General features: G+C 44.8%; 1 protein-coding gene across 4 annotated transcripts in view; it reads left to right on the plus strand.

Moving 5' to 3' along the window:
• Positions 1 to 1,179: 1,179 nt before the first annotated feature.
• LPIN1 (lipin 1) overlaps positions 1,180 to 17,891 on the plus strand; it is an 84,572-nt gene continuing 67,860 nt past the window's right edge. Inside the window, exon 1 of one of the 4 annotated variants that reach the window (XM_081856930.1) lies at positions 1,180 to 1,361. In XM_081856930.1, the coding sequence (XP_081713056.1) occupies positions 1,302 to 1,361 (60 nt within the window). In that variant the 5' untranslated portion in view covers positions 1,180 to 1,301. Of the gene's footprint in view, positions 1,362 to 9,125; positions 9,268 to 17,891 lie in introns of those variants that run through there. The other 3 variants (XM_081856933.1, XM_081856932.1, XM_081856931.1) reach the window with 3 other exon arrangements.

Genomic DNA, 17,891 nt, shown 5'->3' on the forward strand with positions numbered 1-17,891 from the left:
CTGAAGAAGTATCTGCATGCACACGAAAGCTCATACCAAGAACTGACTTAGTTGGTCTTTAAGGTGCTACTGGAAGGAATTTGTTTTGTTTTGAGAAAGGGATAAAAGTAGGGTTAGGGCTGCTTCACAGTGTACACCAATGAAACCAGGAGGCCTGAGAAGTGCTTAACTTACAAGATCATGCTGATTATTCCTAAAAATATCCAGATGTGCTTAGGAAAAATATATCTCACAGGAACTTGGCTGCCTGGACAGAAATGTGATTCTTCTAGCACATGAAAATGATCTGGATACAACTGCCCTACCACCTGAGAATTATGGAGACCCAAATTATCCATTTCTTCCCAGTAGCAAATAATAATAATAATTTCTTCACTATCCCTAATGTTCCTGTCAAAAGGAATTATGAAAATCATGGGCCCCAAATCAGCCTGCTGAGAAGCAAAAAAGGGGGAATGAGATGGCTGCCAAAATACTGTATTATGAAAATCATGGGCTCTGTTCAGAGCTCTGTTAGCCTGCTTGATAATCTGGCCCTGGCTAAAATGGTCTTGATCTCTGTTAGACTAATAATAATAATAATAATAATAATAATAATAATAATGGTCAATCTTTCTACAGACCACCTGAATGGACCTCATGGCCCATTGGTATGAGAATCTAGGCTAACTGAAAGCATTTCTGTTTGTGAAAGGTGGTCAGCCAATTTTTTTATTTTATTTTTTGCTGACCCTACTCAGTGCAGCCCCTGAAAAGCTTCTCCTGAATATGGAGACTCCAGGACAGTTTGGGACACAGTGCTGAAGCATGCAGTGTGGGCAGCGGGATCTGGGTTTTTGTGTGTGGGAACCCAGATGCATGGCCTGATGCTAGCAGAAGTGTTTTCTGCCACTGCACAGAAGCCACCAACTGGGTGATGTAAGCTTGCACCCCTTCCTCACCCCTAGTTGAAGTGTCACTATCTGAACGGTCTAACCGAGGTGCCTCTTACTGGAAGCTCTTCCCCCTGCATGTAGAAAGAAGAAGAAGATAAACACCTCCGTTTTTCAGGGAGGCTTATGACTTAACAAGGCTACTTGAGGCGTCAGTTGCGAAGTGAGTGTGCACCGGCTTACGGAGCTCATGTTTCTTGTCCTGGCTGAGGTTCCAAGAACTTGAGCAGGCTAAATTCGCAAGCAAACATGATCACAGGGAAATTACTTTCTCTGGATCTTTGTTGTCAACAACGCATTACTTAAAGGCAGCATTTTTTAATTCCAACAGAAGCTTTAACAGCCACTGGGAAGAATATTTCTCTGGTAATGGAAGAAAGAGACCATCTCAAGATGCCATCTGAAGACACTGAGTCACCTTGGTCTTGGGTAAGGTCTTTAATCTAGAGTTTCAGGAATAGTGTGCTAAATTTCGATTCCCCTCAGCCAGGTTTTTTTTTTTTTTAAAAAAAAAAAAAATCTGATTGTTTACTTGGTTGTCTTCTTCTTTTTTCCTGAGTAAAGATGGGATAATATAGTTGGGTGTAGTTGTTTTGTTTTTTAAGGTTTCCTCTTGGTTTTGTTTGTGATGCCATTCTTTGGGGCAAGCCCAGCTGTTGAAATGGCCCTTCCCCACACTTTATGTGGGGTAGATTGTAGTAGGACATCGCTGTAAGAGACATGCTGCATTGATTAGGCTTTATACTGAATCACAAATTTAAAGGTCAGCAAGGCCTTTCCTCATGATATTTGTACTCTTAATTTGGGAAGTTAACATTGCAGCTCTCTTTGCTCATAGAAGATGTGTAGCATCTTCACACAGAAGGCAAACTCTTTGGAGAGCAGTTGGTTGCACATTAAAAGTTTTTTAACGTTTGATGTTTTACTGTGGTTTTATAATTTGTTGGAAGCCACCCAGAGTGGCTGGGGCAACCCAACCGGATGGGCGGCATATAAATGATGATGATGATAATGATGATGAAGAAAGGACTGCTCCTAGGTAATCATAAGTGTTGAAGGTTCTCCATCTCAGAGAAGTGTGATCCTCTCTTTCTATGTACCATTTATAAAACAGTCAAAGGAATGTATACAGTCCTGCAGCCAGCCTTCTTTCTGAGGTGGGAGAGCCACATTTCATTTCGGAGAGGGAGGCGCATAGCACCAAACCAGACTCCCTGCCACTCACAGGTGGAGGGGATATAAAGGTCAGGCCAGGGGAAGGGGAGGGGGAAGGCAGCAATGTCCCTGCTCATTCCTCCTCTGTGCAGACAGTGTGTTAGCTTACATAATGGGCTACATAAGGGTCAAGTTAACAGAAAAATTAGTGTTTAGGATTTGGGAATGAATTAAGTTCAATCTGCTGAATTGTCTCACCTTTGAGATCCCCAGAAATACCAGACTCAGAAGTTTGACTTTGCCCAGAGCTATAGTCCTCTTTCACCTGTGGTTGGACTCCCTGTGTTCTGATTCTTTAGGAACTTAACTACTTTGGTAATGAGCTCCTGAGCTCAGCTTTGATACTGAATTACGTATTGCAGTTTTACACCCCTTAAAAAACAAAACAAAACACCACCTGTCCAAACTTGTCCAAGTTTAGGGAAAGAAGGAGATTTTAAAATGACAATTTTTTATATTGTTTGGATTTATAGTGCGCCTGGGGGAGAAGAACTGCTTGATATGTGATAGTATTTACGGGTAAACAAATAATCTTTTCCCTGTTAGAGATACATAAATAGAATGATCTACACATCAGAAACTTGAATAGCAGGTTGCGTATGACCACTCTTTGACTGTTCTGTCATATTTAGCAACACACCAACAACTGGAGTGGATTTTCACCTATATGACAAAGTGACATGCCCAGCTTTTAAAGCACAGCTGTGACGTCCAATTGTACAGATGCTTATTCTGCAACTGAAATGAATAGCAGTGGAGTCAGAAGCTTGCGCGTTAGGCTTACTCATCTCACTTCTATGGGGCTTTTCTTTGGAATGACCGATGCACAATAACATAGCTCAGTTTAAGCACCTGTGCCTCTCACTTGGTTTCTTCATTTCCATTCTGGCTCAGGAAAACAGCAAAGGCATTTGGGTTGGTCATATAATATCAAGGTTCAGTTAAAGGGCACCGTGGACTTGGGCTGATTCATGTTCTAGGTTTAACATGTCTTTAGACCCTAAAACATGCACTCTCTCCCTCCCCCCCCTCTCCCTCCCTCCCTCTCTCTCTCTCTCTCTCTCCTCCACCCTAACAGAATTCACACACAGAGACCCATTCCTCTGTCCCTCTGTATCAGTCTTTGCCAACCCTGCACCCTCCAGCTGTTGTTGGATTATCCCCCCTCCCCGACTGTTGGTTGTGCTGGCTGGGGCAAATGGGAATTGTAGTCTGAACAACATCTGGAGGGCACCAGCCTGGGGAAGGCTGCTCTGCATAACACAGAAATACCGAATCCCGATTAGAGATGACCCATTTTAGTGAATGTAGTGGCGTGGGGTGAAGTGTGTGTGTGAGATAAAATCCAACTGACATTTCCACTATTTCTAAAAATATAACAACAACAACAACAACAGAACACAAGCTTTTAAACTAAGGCCCCGTCTAGACTTTGCATTTAAGCACTATTGTACCACTTAAACAGGGACGCGGGTGGTGCTGTGGGTTAAACCACAGAGCCTAGGACTTGCCGATCAGAAGGTCAGCAGTTTGAATCCCCGTGACGGGGTGAGCTCCTGTTGCTCGGTCCCTGCTCCTGCCAACCTAGCAGTTCAAAAGCACGTCAAAGTGCAAGTAGATAAATAGGTGGGAAGGTAAACGCCGTTTCCGTGCGCTGCTCTGGTTCGCCAGAAGCGGCTTAGTCATACTGGCCACATGACCCGGAAGCTTTACCTTTACCACTTTAACATTCATGGCTTCCCCCCAAAGTATCCTGGGGGCCACAATTTGTTAAGGGTGCTGAGCATTGTTAGGCGACCTCTGCTCCCCCACAGAGCTACAGTTCCCAGCATGGTTTCATGAGGGGAACAAGGGTCTCCTAACAATGTTCAGCACCCTTAACAGTTGCCAGGATTCTTTGTGGGAAGCTATGGCTGTTACGGAAGTTGCATGATACTGCTTTAGATGTAAGAGAGCAGATGGGAACCAAGTCAGACCACTGGTCTATCTAGCTCAGCATTGCCCATACTGACTCCAGGGTTTGGGGCTGAGGCCATTCCCAGCTCTACCTTGAGATGCATAGAAATGAACCTGGGACTTTCTGAGTGCAGAGCAGATGCTCTATGATAGAGCTTTGGTGCTTCCACCAAACAAGCACTTGTTGCCCTTTAATTGTAACCCATGACCAGTGACGAACGTTGGGGACTGAAATTTCAGTGGCATCCTGCGCGACACCAAAATTCGGCGCCCCACTGCCTCTCCCACTCCATTCTAAATAATAGTTGTGGCGTCCTCTGAGGTGCCCCTAAGGCTTTGCCCCCAGTGTGGCTGAACCATTGGTGCTCCCCTAACTCTGCCTCTGCCATGGAACAGACTTCCCTACATTGGAGCTACAGGAGGGTTGACATGTGTCCAGAATTTCCCTGACATAACAGGGATTAGGCTGTCGGAAACAGAGGCCAGGCAGAAATCGCTGAATGTCCGGGAAAATCTGGATGTATGGCAACCCATGTCGGAAGTGTAGATTTTGGCAAATTTCCTTCAAAGTAGCTCAAAAACTTCTTCTTTTTTTTGAGATTTTGCAAAAAATGAAAACAAAAAAACACCCAACTATTTTTTTTGTCTGGATTTTCACTTTTTGAAATATGGCAACCCTAAACTATGGCAAAGAGTTCTTCATTCCAAAAGATAGCCTTTGCATCTCTTGGGAACAGGACAGCTGAGAGCGGAAAGGTTATTTATAATAGATCCGTTGTGCTGATCCAACCCACACAGTAGGAAGTATGGGCTTCTGTTCACTGTTTGTTGTAAATGACTGCCCCCACACTTAGGAGTAGTGATCACTGTGACACCTGTTGGCCTCAGCCTTATTTCAGTGTGAATTTTTGCATGGCTGACACATTCTCAAATCATTGTCATTGTAAGATTTGATTTTCCATGGCTTAGATCTCTAGACCATGCTTCCTCCAACAAAAGTTGGGGTGGGGGTGCTGGACAGGTGATTTTTATGGATTCCTTTTCCCCCTTCTGAAAATCTGCTCTGGAGAATAGAGGAAACCTCCAGAGCAGGGCAGGGAGGGGGCTGCAGTGTTAGGGAGATCCAGTGAAAATCACCTCTTCCCCTTTTTGACAGTGGTATTGCTCCACTGGATCAAAAGCCTTCTGTGGTCAGAAGGAGCTCTTCTGCTCACAGCTAAATTTGGATCTAATCCCACATTTTTGAAAAATGATTACATAAAAGAAAACAACAACAACATTTGCAGTTTACGGATAAGGGTAAAAAGTGCTTCTATAAGACACGACTGGGGAAGTTGGCACTGAAGAGTACAGTAAACCAACCCAGCATGTTCTGTCTTCTGGAAGAGATATGTTCTTCTTCTGTTAACATGATGACATGCTTTGGAAATTCAACTTGCTCCTCCAGGAACTAAGCAATTGCTCGAGAGTCCTCAGCATAGGTCCCATCAGTTGACTTCATAACAGGTGATGCGGTATTGAGTTCCTGTTGCTTCGACTGTGACGAACGTAACCATTCTGATGGATCAGTAAATCCTCTACTAGGAATTTGTGGGAGCAGGCTCTTATTTACAAACAGCATTGTAAATCGGGGGTGGGGGTTGGGGAACATAGTTAAAGGCAGAACAGTCATGGTATATAAGTGGAAGAGAAAACCCATTTCTCTGAACTGAAAATACCACATTCACACACACACACACACACACACACGTTCTAGATCTGGTATAAGGCAGACTGAGAATCCACTGGTAGATCTCTGAATGATTTGCATTTGATCAATGAGAATTCTCCAAATTGTTCAACAACTGCAATTACAAGAAGGCTCCCACACACCTTAAATTACTTTGGTGAGATGAAGGAAACTTGGGGAGAAAACCCAGCATGGATTTGTGCATGTGATGAGACTTGGAACTCAGTTCTGGTACTGCAAACAAATTCCTGGGCTGAACATGTAACTTGGAGGCACCAAGTTCCTTAACTGTAATAGTATGTTCTATTCCCTCACTGCTCCATCCTCCATTTTGCATCTGGCTCTGGTTGACAGTCCTTAGGGTTCAGGTGAAAAGCAAAACTAAGTAGGCCCTGTGGGTGCCTGAAATCCATCCATGCCATCCTAGACTGAACAAAATTTTACACAAAGGGTGCCATTTCAGATATCAGGAAGCTGAGATGAAGATATTTTGGAGATGTGGATTTACAACAGTGTTAAAGAGGGGGGGGGGGGGGGAGAGGGGAAGTGATTGATCTAATAGCATTTATGTGATTGAGCTATAATAATAGCCATAATGCTAACTGTGCCAGCGTTGTCAGCTTACTGAATTAGTTTTGACAATAACCATTCAGTGAATAGATCTGACTATCAGATTTCTTCAGGAATAATTATAAGTGGCCTGAAAACAGACTGCTCTCCTCTGCACATGGCTCTCCTTAAAGCATGCTGGATAGAATTCCCTCCACTCCCAGATGTGCTTTTCTACCTACGGCAACTGTAGGAAAAAAATGTGAGAAGTTGAATATGATCCTAAGAATATAAATACCAAATGGAAGAAGAGGAAAAGTGGGAGGGCGTACAGCTGTCCTTCCTGATTTATTTTCCCCCATCATGATTTATCACTACCTACAGAGAACTTGTATTTTTAGAGACTGACATTAGGTGAGCTAAAGGCTTTGAGATTGCTAGAGGTTAGGTTTAGGAAGCCACTTCCCACATAACTTGCTTGTTGATGCATTGTCTTCTGTGTTGCATTTTTCTTACCAAGTACTTTTTGGCATGGTCCAAAAAGCTGCAGGCTTCTTGTCCTAGGGACACGGTTCTCGCTCAGGGTGCAAGAGAGCCTGACTTCCGATCCTGAACAATCTCTTTTTGCATGCCAGCGTTAGGGGAGAAGAGGCTGGTATTATTTTTGGCTGTTTTCAGAGGAGGTGACATAGCTCACTTTGCCATAGTCTCCAATTTGCCTTAAGTGAATCTGTAGTTGCGTTTCATTCTGTATTTGGCTGTGCAGAGTCCGCTGTTTTCGTGGACATACTAGTTTTACACAGGGTGTTACGTAGCAGAAATCTTTATGAACTCAGCCTCTTGTGTGTGTCTGCCTTGATTTGTTTGTCAGAATGTTAGCAGATATGCTACAATGGAGAACTGTTGTCAACATCTAGAAACTGCAGGCAATGGCTGGGACTGCAAAGCCTAAGCAGGGCCTGGTGCTGACACTGCCCATGGGTTTATCTGGTAGGAGCAGTGGGGTCTGGGATGTCACCTATTCTTTTAAATTTCCCACAGTGCCCTAGAGCACAGGTCATAGCAGTATGTAGTGGTATTGTGAAGCATTTATAAATCAACTTCCCTGATTCGCCCTTTCCAAAACAATAAGAGAACTGAATCCTTCAAAATTTGCACTTCTCCAAATTTTTTGCAATGCAGTTCCCCAGTCAGGGAATTTTTACAAAAATGCATATACTTGGTTCGATTGTGCATATAAATGCATAGATCGCTGAAAAAGACATGGAAAAACACTTTATATTCGGGAAACCTGCTTTGCAAAATGGTGTATATTAGGGAAAATTGCATGCAAAAATGTGTGTATTAGGAGAAATTTGCACTGAAGTCCTGATGGATTTTCTTGAGGACTTTTTTTTTGGGAAGGGGAGCGCATGAAAGGAATCACAAACTGATGTGGACATGTAGAGAAATGAACCTAACACTTGGAAAATACAAAACTGAGAGAAAACAAAATGCATGAATTTCCTCACCCCTATTTGGCACAAACATAACATCAAAGTGAGCACAGACAAATCTCCCTAGGGAGAGCACTCCATAGCTGAGGTGCCATAGCTGCAAAAGTCTTAGCCACCCTCCCTTTTTCTTCTTTTTTCCCAAATGCTGGGGACACCTGGAGAAGAACCTTGGGTGTTAATCTCAGCATACTGGGAGATTAATGTTGGAGGAGACAGCCCAAGATATACCTGCAGAGGTCCCACACTAAGAAGCACTCAGACTCTAAAGCCTTTGAAAGTCTTGCAGACAAACATGGCGAAAGCATTTGTGGTGGGACTGTGAGGTAAGCAGTCGAGTGAACAAGGTGTGTTTGTGTATGCTCCTTAGAATCTCAGTCACAAACTACAACGCATCCTGAAGTAGGCTGAGAAGATCATGACATCCTCCCATGAATGGTCCATGCTGCCTTTGCCACACTTGACTGGGCTATGTGGTATCACAACAGCAGCAGATGATTACAACACACACATAGGAGTCTGAATGTTTACAGCTGTCAAAACTATCAAGTAATGTTTTATGATCTAGTAATGTTTATGCATGTTGAATTTGATGTAGGGTTGGAAAGACCCCAAGGGTTGTCTAGTCCAACCGCCTGCGATGCAGGAATCTCAACAAGATCATACGTGACAGATGGCCAGCCAACCTCTGCTTTCAAAACTCCAAGGAAATGAGAGTGCACCATCTCCTGAGAGAGTCCGTTTCACTGTCAATCAGCTCTTCCTGATGTTTAGTTGGAATCTCCTTTCTTGTAATTTGAATCCATTCATTGCCTCTTTCTTTTGTTGTGCCAAAAGTGCCTAACATGAACAGAAATGGTATAGGTTCAAAGGCTGATAAAGACACAAGCTCTGGTCCACAGAACAAAACAAACACTACAAGCGAAAATAAGTGAGTGAAAGGACACTGGATGAGAGAGGAGGGTTAACTAGTTTTGAAAGCTCTCATCCGTTCCCTCATAAGGCTTCCAGGGATTCTCAGCTTGTGTTGTGGCTGAAGTCCAGCTTTGGTGTTACAAAGCCTGAAGATATGCTTTTTATGCCATGTCTGCAGCAGTCCACATTTCATGCGAGCCATGTGGTGTCCTGTTTGTTTGCAAGTGTAATTGCCCTGGAGTTCATTTTGGGTTTGAAGCTGTGGTTGGAAGCTTCAGTGAGACAATGGGCATTGGAATAATCTGGGATAAGGCTTTGAAGGGGGACATCTCAGTCACCTTAAGGTGGAGCTTTAGTTTGGTTTAATCTGCCTAGAAAGCACCCAACTATCTTAGAAGAGAACAGCCTGATCTCTTCAGACTCTGAGATGGCACCACGAGGCATTCTCCAGTGATCTCTGTTTCTCAGAAAAATGCCGGTAAACTGGCTTGTTGTAACCTGATTTAGATTCAAATCATAAATTATTTCTCTCTCAGAATATTGCTGTGCTGTGTGTGGGTGGAATGCTAAGCCGTTTATTGAGATTGCAGATACTTGGCCCAAGGCTTCAGCAAATTGTTGTGCTCTCTATAGAAATGCAGGAAAATAAGGATGGTTGGGTTGGATCAACACTTGCTATTTTTCTAAAAAAACAAAGAGGTGCCAGAACTCACCATGAACACCTCTCCCTTGTTCTCTTAGAATGGCAATGACACCCACCTGAGAGGTTCTGGAACTGAGTTCCGGCTGGTGGGGGTGGGGAAGCCCTGCTTGCACCTATCCTTAAGGAAAAGGTGGAAGACTGCCACCACACTGATGCATCGAAGCAAACTTGTGCAGCTTCAGTGAGAAGGAGTGTATCAGAATACTTACAGTGAAGAGTGCCATTTGGACACCCAAGCCAGCCCTCCAACCTGTATGGTGAGAAGCACCATCAAAGCTTGCAAGATTATTATTTTTTTAAAAATAGATTGTACTTCTCACCATGCACATTGGAGGGATGTTAATGCTGGGAATGCGCCACTGAAAAGCAACCTCACAGCTGCATGGATACTGGGGCCCTCTGCATATACGCAAAGCCACAGACTGAGAGTCATGTTGTCCTAAGTTCCATTGAATCCCCATAGTATGCATTTCAAAGTACAGTGGTACCTCAGGTTACATACGCTTCAGGTTACAGACTCCGCTAACCCAGAAATAGTGCTTCAGGTTAAGAACTTTGCTTCAGGATGAGAACAGAAATCGTGCTCCAGCGGCGCGGTGGCAGCAGGAGGCCCCATTAGCTAAAGTGGTGCTTCAGGTTAAGAGCAGTTTCAGGTTAAGAACGGACGTCCGGAATGAATTAAGTACTTAGGTACCACTGTAGGTGCGAATAAGGCCAGAACCTGAACCAGGGGCCATCCATAACGGCATACATTTCATAAATCACCAGGTATATCGCTGTGATCAGTTCCCTGAAATTCCACCAAGTATCAAAGGAGGCGTGAGGAGGGCTTGAATCGCTGTGGCGTTGCCCCGTGGAAGAGGCAAAAAAGCTGTTTATTAATAGATGTTTGGCAGACATGCTGTACCGATATTTCATGAGGCTGCAGAAGCGACGCCGGATCAAGTTTCTTGTTCAATTCCAATGATGCATGCTCAATGGGTAATAGGTCAGAAGGGGTGGGGGGTGGGGTGAACTATTTATCTTAGATATTTCACATCACTCAACAATTCCAAGCAAAATAATAGTCTTGCAGCCCTATTCTATGCATCTTTACTCAGAAATAATTCTCACTACGTTCAGTGTGCCTTAATTCCAAGAAAATGGGAAGATCAACGAGAAATCAGTAACAGGTGGAAATGAGTGAGCTCATCAGGAAAAATCTAAGGTGGAGGCACATAGGTAAGAGTGTTAGTAATAGAATGTATCACATGAGGTTTAATCCCCCTTGATTGTGCACCCCTGGGTAAAGGTGCACAAAACTGTAACATTAAAGTGCAATCCTATGCATGTCTACTCAGAAGTAAGTCTTATGGAGTCCAGTGGAACTCATTTCCAAGTAAAGGTGCACATGATCATTCTCTTAATGTTTTGTGTAGAATATACAAAATGGTGGCACCAAAGTCAAAGCCCTAAGAAGTATGCATGGGTCTACATGTTGTCTCCAGTGCTGTCCCTGCAGGAGTTAATGGTCATGTGCATTAACACCACTAATTTCATTCTGTAGTTTGTTCTTATGGTTCCTTTAAAGCAGTGGTGGCCAAACTTGGCCCTCCAGCTGTTTGGGGACTACAACTCCCATCATCCCTAGCTAACAGGACCAGTGGTCAGGGATGATGGGAATTGTAGTCCCCAAACAGCTTTGCTCTCAGGGACCATCCAGAAGGGAATACACCCATAACGCATCACATGTGCCCCTTGCCCAGTAGTGGAGGAAGCCTCTCGGGCACCTGGGGTGAACCACCCATAGGGGCAGGGCGAACTACCCATAGGGGCGGGGCAGGGCATGTGGCACCCATAGTGACAGGGCGTGCGGCGCCCATAGGGACAGGATGGAACGCACGGCGTCCATAAGGATGAGACGGGGTGCATGGCACCCATAGGGAGGGACAGGGCAGGGTGTGTGGCACCCATAGGGATGGGACAGGATGCATGGCGCCCATAGGGATGGGGCACACCATGGGGCCTCAGCCGCCCTACAGTGTGGGGGGGAGGCAGTGGGCCAACAGCGTGGAGCCTGCAGGCGCCAGAGACGCGTGGCTTGGGCGCGCTGCAGGCCCCTCAGTGAGTGCCACCTGCCCTTGCCAAAATTGGGCTTGTGCCTGGTCCCAAGTGTTTACCACTGGGAAGTCTAATTTTATCTTCCAGGCTCAGATAATATGTTGCTAACGGAAGACTGGTGCACTGAAATTCACTTAAGAGGGGCCTGTATCATGCATGCTCCACCCAGCTGAAAGCAACCCGGTTCCAGCTGTCTGTGGAAATCCACCATTGACAAACTTGCTTGTTTTCGTTGCCTGAGTTGGACTTCAAAAAACAAAGAGGTTGCCAAGATCACATCTGGCCCAATACAGGCATCAAGCCAGTGTGGGTCATAACTTGTGTAGGCCTGACTTAAGAGGACTTCTGTTCAGGGTTACCTCAGGGGTTCCCAACCTCTTTGGGCCTGTGGGCACATTTGAAAATGGAATAAACTGTTGTTGGCACCACACACACCCTGCAATTTCTTTTATTGGCAAAAAGCCTAATTTCAGCAGGGCACTACCCTGGTTGCCAGGGAAGGTCTCTGCGGATTCATGTGGGTCCACAGGCATGGTGTTGGGAATCCCTGGCTCAAAATATATGGTTGGCCTAGGTGAAAATGTATTTTGCTGCTCTCTTCATACTTGGTACAGGGTTGTGAGTGTACTGTGTCCCCTCACTAAAGGTGTTTCTGTCAGGAACAGCTTTAGTGAGGGAATATGGTATACTTACAAACCCAAATATGCAAAGATATGCTAAATATGCACCTCACTAAAGATGTTCTTGACTGCAGCCTTTGCTTTGTAAGTGTCTAGATCATGGGAAGGTGGCTCAAGTTGGGAACTGTGTATGTGTATGTATGTGTGTGTGTGTATGTAGACAATATTTCCCTTTTTGTCCCAAGATTCTGGAGCAGTGCATGGGCACACCCTCCGTTCATAAGTGGCTCTTACATTCTGACACCTCAGACAACCACCAGCGCTCCCTATTAGGCTGGGCTGGCCCTGTTTCTTCTGATAAATGTTGAGGTATCAGTGGGTCATTTTGTCTCCCTGAAGAAACAGGGAGTAGCTAGAAATACTCTAGCTACTGAGCAAAAACAATTGTAAATGCTTGATAACACCCGAGGGCTTTTTTAAAAAAAGGATTTGACCTTAGGAAAGAAAAAAAGATTAGTTCACTCTCCTTGTAACCAGACCTACCCGATGCCAGTATGTCACCTGACTGCTTCTCTGACTCATTGCAAGGGGACTAACTGTACATTTAAGGCATTATCACTCAGGCTTAAGTGGACTTCTCAGTGTAATTGCTTTACGACTCTCAGGTGTCATGTTACATGCATGGATGACTCCCCAACCATTCGTGCCTTAGAGAGCTCTGCAGTTGGCTAGTAAAACTGCTGATTAAGATTTCCCAATCTCAAAGCGGCTCTCTTAAGGGCAGATTCCCCCTTGGCCTTGTTGAAAACAATGCAAATATGTATATTTCACATTCGGCAACCAACACACCCTTTTGGTTCCAGATAGTACATGGGTAGACGAGTCTAAAAAGCCTGGTACAAAAACGATCATGAATATCTAGAGCATTGGTAGGCAAACTAAGGTCCGGGGGCTGGATCTGGCCCAATTGCCTTCTAAATCCGGTCCGCGGATGGTCCAGGAATCAGCGTGTTTTTACATGAGTAGAATGTGTCCTTTTATTTTAAATGCATCTTTGGGTTATTTGTGGGGCATAGGAATTTGTTCATTTCCCCCCCTTCAAAATATAGTCCGGCCCCCCATAAGGTCTGACGGACAGTGGACCGGCCCCCTGCTGAAAAAGTTGGCTGACCCTGATGTAGAGACTATGGCAGGCTCATCTACCAGAAGTAATGTACAGTATTTTGCATTAACTCAAGAAATGTGTATTCACTTCTGTCCAAACTAAGCCTTCTGATGTAGATCTTGCAGTTATCTTTAATCTGAAGGATAAGTTGAGTGCAGCCAGGAAGCTTACTCCTGACGAGACATCCCGTTCGCTAAAACCTTCGCTACTTTTGTTGACACTTGCTACTTTTGTTGTTAGTTGTAACGTGATGGTAGATGACCATCCCCTCCCCCTCCCTCTGGATCTCATTGAGTAAGAATAGGTGCGGGTTGATGGCAATTTAGAATGAGTTGAGGCTGACAATATGTGTTGACTTGGCAATTTAGATGGAGGTTGAGACTGACAATATGTGTTGACTCATTCCCAGGCTAAACATACCCAGCTCCTTTCTGCTCTGATAATGGACCATGCTGGCTGGGGCAGATGAGAGTTGGAATTCAACATTTGGAGGGTCACAGGTTCCCCACTCCTGGCTTAGGATTTCAGCTATAGTCTTAGGAGGGGTGGTGGTCCAGTATTTGTTGTCAGTCTTTCTCACTTCAGAAGGCCAATGCTCCCATTTGTAAACCCCACATTCTGTCACTAGGTGCTGCTCTTTCAGTATTTTGTCTGGAACCTAACAGTGTTTGGTAATGCTCTGTTCAAGTTCTGACTGAAATTCTCAATCTCTCTCTCTCGCTCTCTCACACACACACCTCCACACACAAAAAGTCCATGTGCCTCGAGATACACGTTTCAAAACCAAACTATAAAAACAGTATCAAACTCAGACAATTAAAAGCGGGAAGAGAACCATTCATGTCATGTAAATTTGAAGGTGCTTGAGTGGGGCCCCTGTTAATGACAACATTATATCAGGACTACATCTTCTGATAAGAAATGTGAACATATTAGCTATGGAACAATTATAGATAACTGAGTGGTTTGCCAGGGAAATTCTGGGCCATCTTTATGGAAAAGAGGAGACTGAGAGGAAATACGATAGCCATCTTCAAATATCTAAAGGGCTGACACAGGGCCGCGCCAGATTTAGGGTGGTGTGGGTTGTTCCCCTCCATAGGGCACCGTGTCTAGGGGGTGTAAAATTGAGAAGACCCATAATTTAGAAGACTCATTTGGGGGGCACGATATTACAAAAGATGACTGAAGTCTGCCTTGTACATGGTAGATGAAGCAAGCTTGTTTTCGCCTTCTCTGAAGCCCGAACCAGTGGCTTCTGATTACAAGAAAGGAGATCAGTGGCGTAGCGTGGGTTGTCAGTACCCGGGGCAAGGCAAGTAATTTGCGCCCCCTAACCCATGGATTTGTGCCCCCTAACCCGTGGATTTGCGCCCCCTAACCCTAACCCCCAGATGTTGCGCCCGGTGCGGCCGGCCCCCCCTGCACCCCCCACGCTACGCCACTGAAGGAGATTTCAACTTAACGTGAGGAAGAACTTTCTGATGGTAAGGTTTGACAGTGGAATGGGCTGCCTCGTAAGGTGGTGGACTCTCCTTCCTTGGAGATTTTAAAGCAGAAGTTGGACAGCCCTCTGCCATGGATGCTTTAGTTGCGATTCCTGCATTGCAGGGGGCTGGACTTGATGACCCTCAAGGTCCCTTCGAACTCAATAATTCTATTTTTCTGTTCTATGTGCTGACCAGGAGAAAAAGGCCTGCCAAGTTCAGTGGAACCCACTAAGTTCAATGGAACTGAGTTCAACGTGGTGCAGCCTGAAAGTTCCTTTATCTTGCCTTCTGATGTTTGCTTTCCTTAACACAGTTTGCCTCTCTGCTTGGATTGTTATGTATTAACTTTCTCCTGGCCTGAAGTGGTTTTGAAAACCTATTTACACCAGGGAGGCAAGGCAGCCAGTCAGCATATCTGTGTAAGGGGACATGGAAGAATGAAGTATGTAACTGCAGTTGGCAGAGGCCACTCAGTGGGTTGTGTTATTTTGTTTTAAACAAGCCAGCAAAGTTGTGGTGTGCTTTGATTGGCCCAGAGGAGCCACCTCCCACTTCTCAGAAGCCGTTCGGAACAGATTGTAGATACGTGGAAAGAAATGCAGGATGTACTTGGTCGTAAACTTGGAATTCTCTTTCTGCTTGAGGAATCAATAGGACAAAGTGCCTAAGATTCCTTTCACATCTTAAAACCTGGCAAACACAGACACAAACACTTGTGTGATACAACTACAAAGCCCTTTTCTTTGACTGCAGCACTGCTTCTTTTAATTCCATGAGTTTTTTTGTGTCAGCTTCCGTAGTAGGATTGCACCCGCTGTAGTTTCAAACACTATTAAATAAACCCTTTTCTTTTCTTTTCATCACCACTGCAGCTCATTTTCATGGTGTCTCTTTTAATCCAGGCCTTGGGGGAATGTGCAAAGCTTGTTTACTTTCTGCATACGAATTTATCAGTTGGTTGCTATTTTAACCGTTTACTGTCTATTCTGTCTTATTGCTTCTTGACGCGTTGCAACTCACACCGCGCTGGGCCTTTGGTGAAGTGTGGATAATAACTATGCTAAACGAATGCAATAAATGAATGCCCCCCCCCCCCGGGATGTTGATTAACAGCTGCAAGCTAATTGCACAGAGGTTTGAGGAGGAAGTAAAGCTAAGGGTGATTTCAGGTGATGCTGATAGTGTGCCCAGCCGCAGAGTCCTGCCCCGCTCCTGGCGTGTCTAACTGCTGAGTGGTAAAAATGAATGGACACAACAACTGTCTGGGATTTAAACAGCCACAGCTTTCAGTTGTAGGAAGCTTTGGCATAGGCATTGGTTGGGTATTCCTCTCAGGCACCCTGCAGGAGGACTGAGGCATGACAGGGTCTATTTGGTGGTGGATCCATCGCAAAACACAGGTTTACGCGGTTGGCCCCCAAATGCTGAGGGAAGCTCTATGCACTTGGCTCTTTGGACAGAGACTTCCCTCCAGACTCCTCTGACAGGGTACCCTGTTAACACCGCTGCAGGGATGAAAAACTATAGGATTCTGCCTAAGGCCTAAGTCACCAAAGTTGTGACTAGTGCTATGGGGAAGACAAAACCTGCAGAGTGAGGGAAATCCCTTCCCGGCTCCGAATACGGCAACTGTCAGAAGACCACAGCAAAGCCCGGCTAGCTGAAAAGAAACAGTTAGGGCAGTAATCAATGAAAGGAGGGGAAAGGTGGGTGATGCTCTCGGCCGACTGGATGCTGTGCAGAGTGGTTGGCCGGGCTAAGTAAATGGCCATGCCCCCACCAGGGCTGCCACGGATTGGCTCGTTTGGTCAGTTCAATGCAATCCTCATCTATGGATTCCTTCTATGGAATTGAGAGTTGTTGTGTGAAAAGCACCAATGAACCAACATGTTTTCCAGGAACAGCTGCAGAGCAAATGCAAAATCGCTCGAACCCGTTCTTTTTAGGCACGGGACAAGGGGAAGTGTGGACGAGCCCTTAGATGCAAAAAGGGCAGCAAGAGCGATCAATTGCAGATATTTACCAATACACCATTGACTCTTTCTTCCTACTCCTCTTCCTGTTCTTCCAGTTTCAGAAAGCTGCCTTATATCACTAGCCCATCATGCTCACCATTGTGTATTCTGTGTTATCTGGAAGCAGCTCTCCAGGGTTTCCTTGTCCTGAAGTCATATTTCTGTCACAATGAATCTACTGCAAATCAAGGATCAATATGAGGCACCTAAGAAAGGGCTGGCAAAAGGGCTGAGTCATTCAACAATTTTCCCACCTGGGCTTTATTGCACTGGCAGTTCTGTAGCGCTGCTGCAGGCCACAGACACCATCTTTCCAATGACTCATAAATCCAAGGTCTTCATTACTTGAGATGCATCAAAAATTGTGACATTTGGCTCCTCGGGCAGCTTCTCAGCTGAGTAACTATATTTGTCCCTTCCTTCAGGTTCTCCTGACTGCTTCCTTAGACATAAAGGATTTTACAATATGCTAGGCAATACTGTAGGTTACATTTCCTATGTGTAATATAGGTGTGTGCAAGTCTGTCTCTGTCAGAGACTCTGATGAAAGTAAAGCCAGACTTAAGTCATCGAGTTCAAGGCTTGATGACGCTCTTGTGGGAACAAGATTGTCTGAGTTCCTTGAAAGGACTATGAGAGAAGTGATGGGCTTGAGTGGTCCAAAAGGGAGCATAAGAGGCTTGGATGACTTTTGTGCATAATTTGGCAGATATATGGCAATCCAATGCACTGCGGTCTAGCTGGGGGAAGAAATCCAAAGTTGTGTTTAAGCCCCATGGTACCTGAATTTCACTGGAAACTGATTTCACTGATTTCACTGGAAACCTGCCTTTCCAAATGATCATCTTTGCATGTTACATAGATTGAGAGAGAGACTTTGTGTGTATGAGAGAGCGAGAGAGATTTGGTTTTAATTTATTTAAATGTGTGAATTGAATGTTATGGATTTAGTATTTGGTGTTGAAATGATAATAAATATCTTAATATGAAATAAACAGAACACGAAGTG

Source organism: Podarcis erhardii (genome assembly GCF_964252035.2).
Source record: "Podarcis erhardii genome assembly, chromosome: 3".
Taxonomy (NCBI): Eukaryota; Metazoa; Chordata; class Lepidosauria; order Squamata; family Lacertidae; genus Podarcis; species Podarcis erhardii.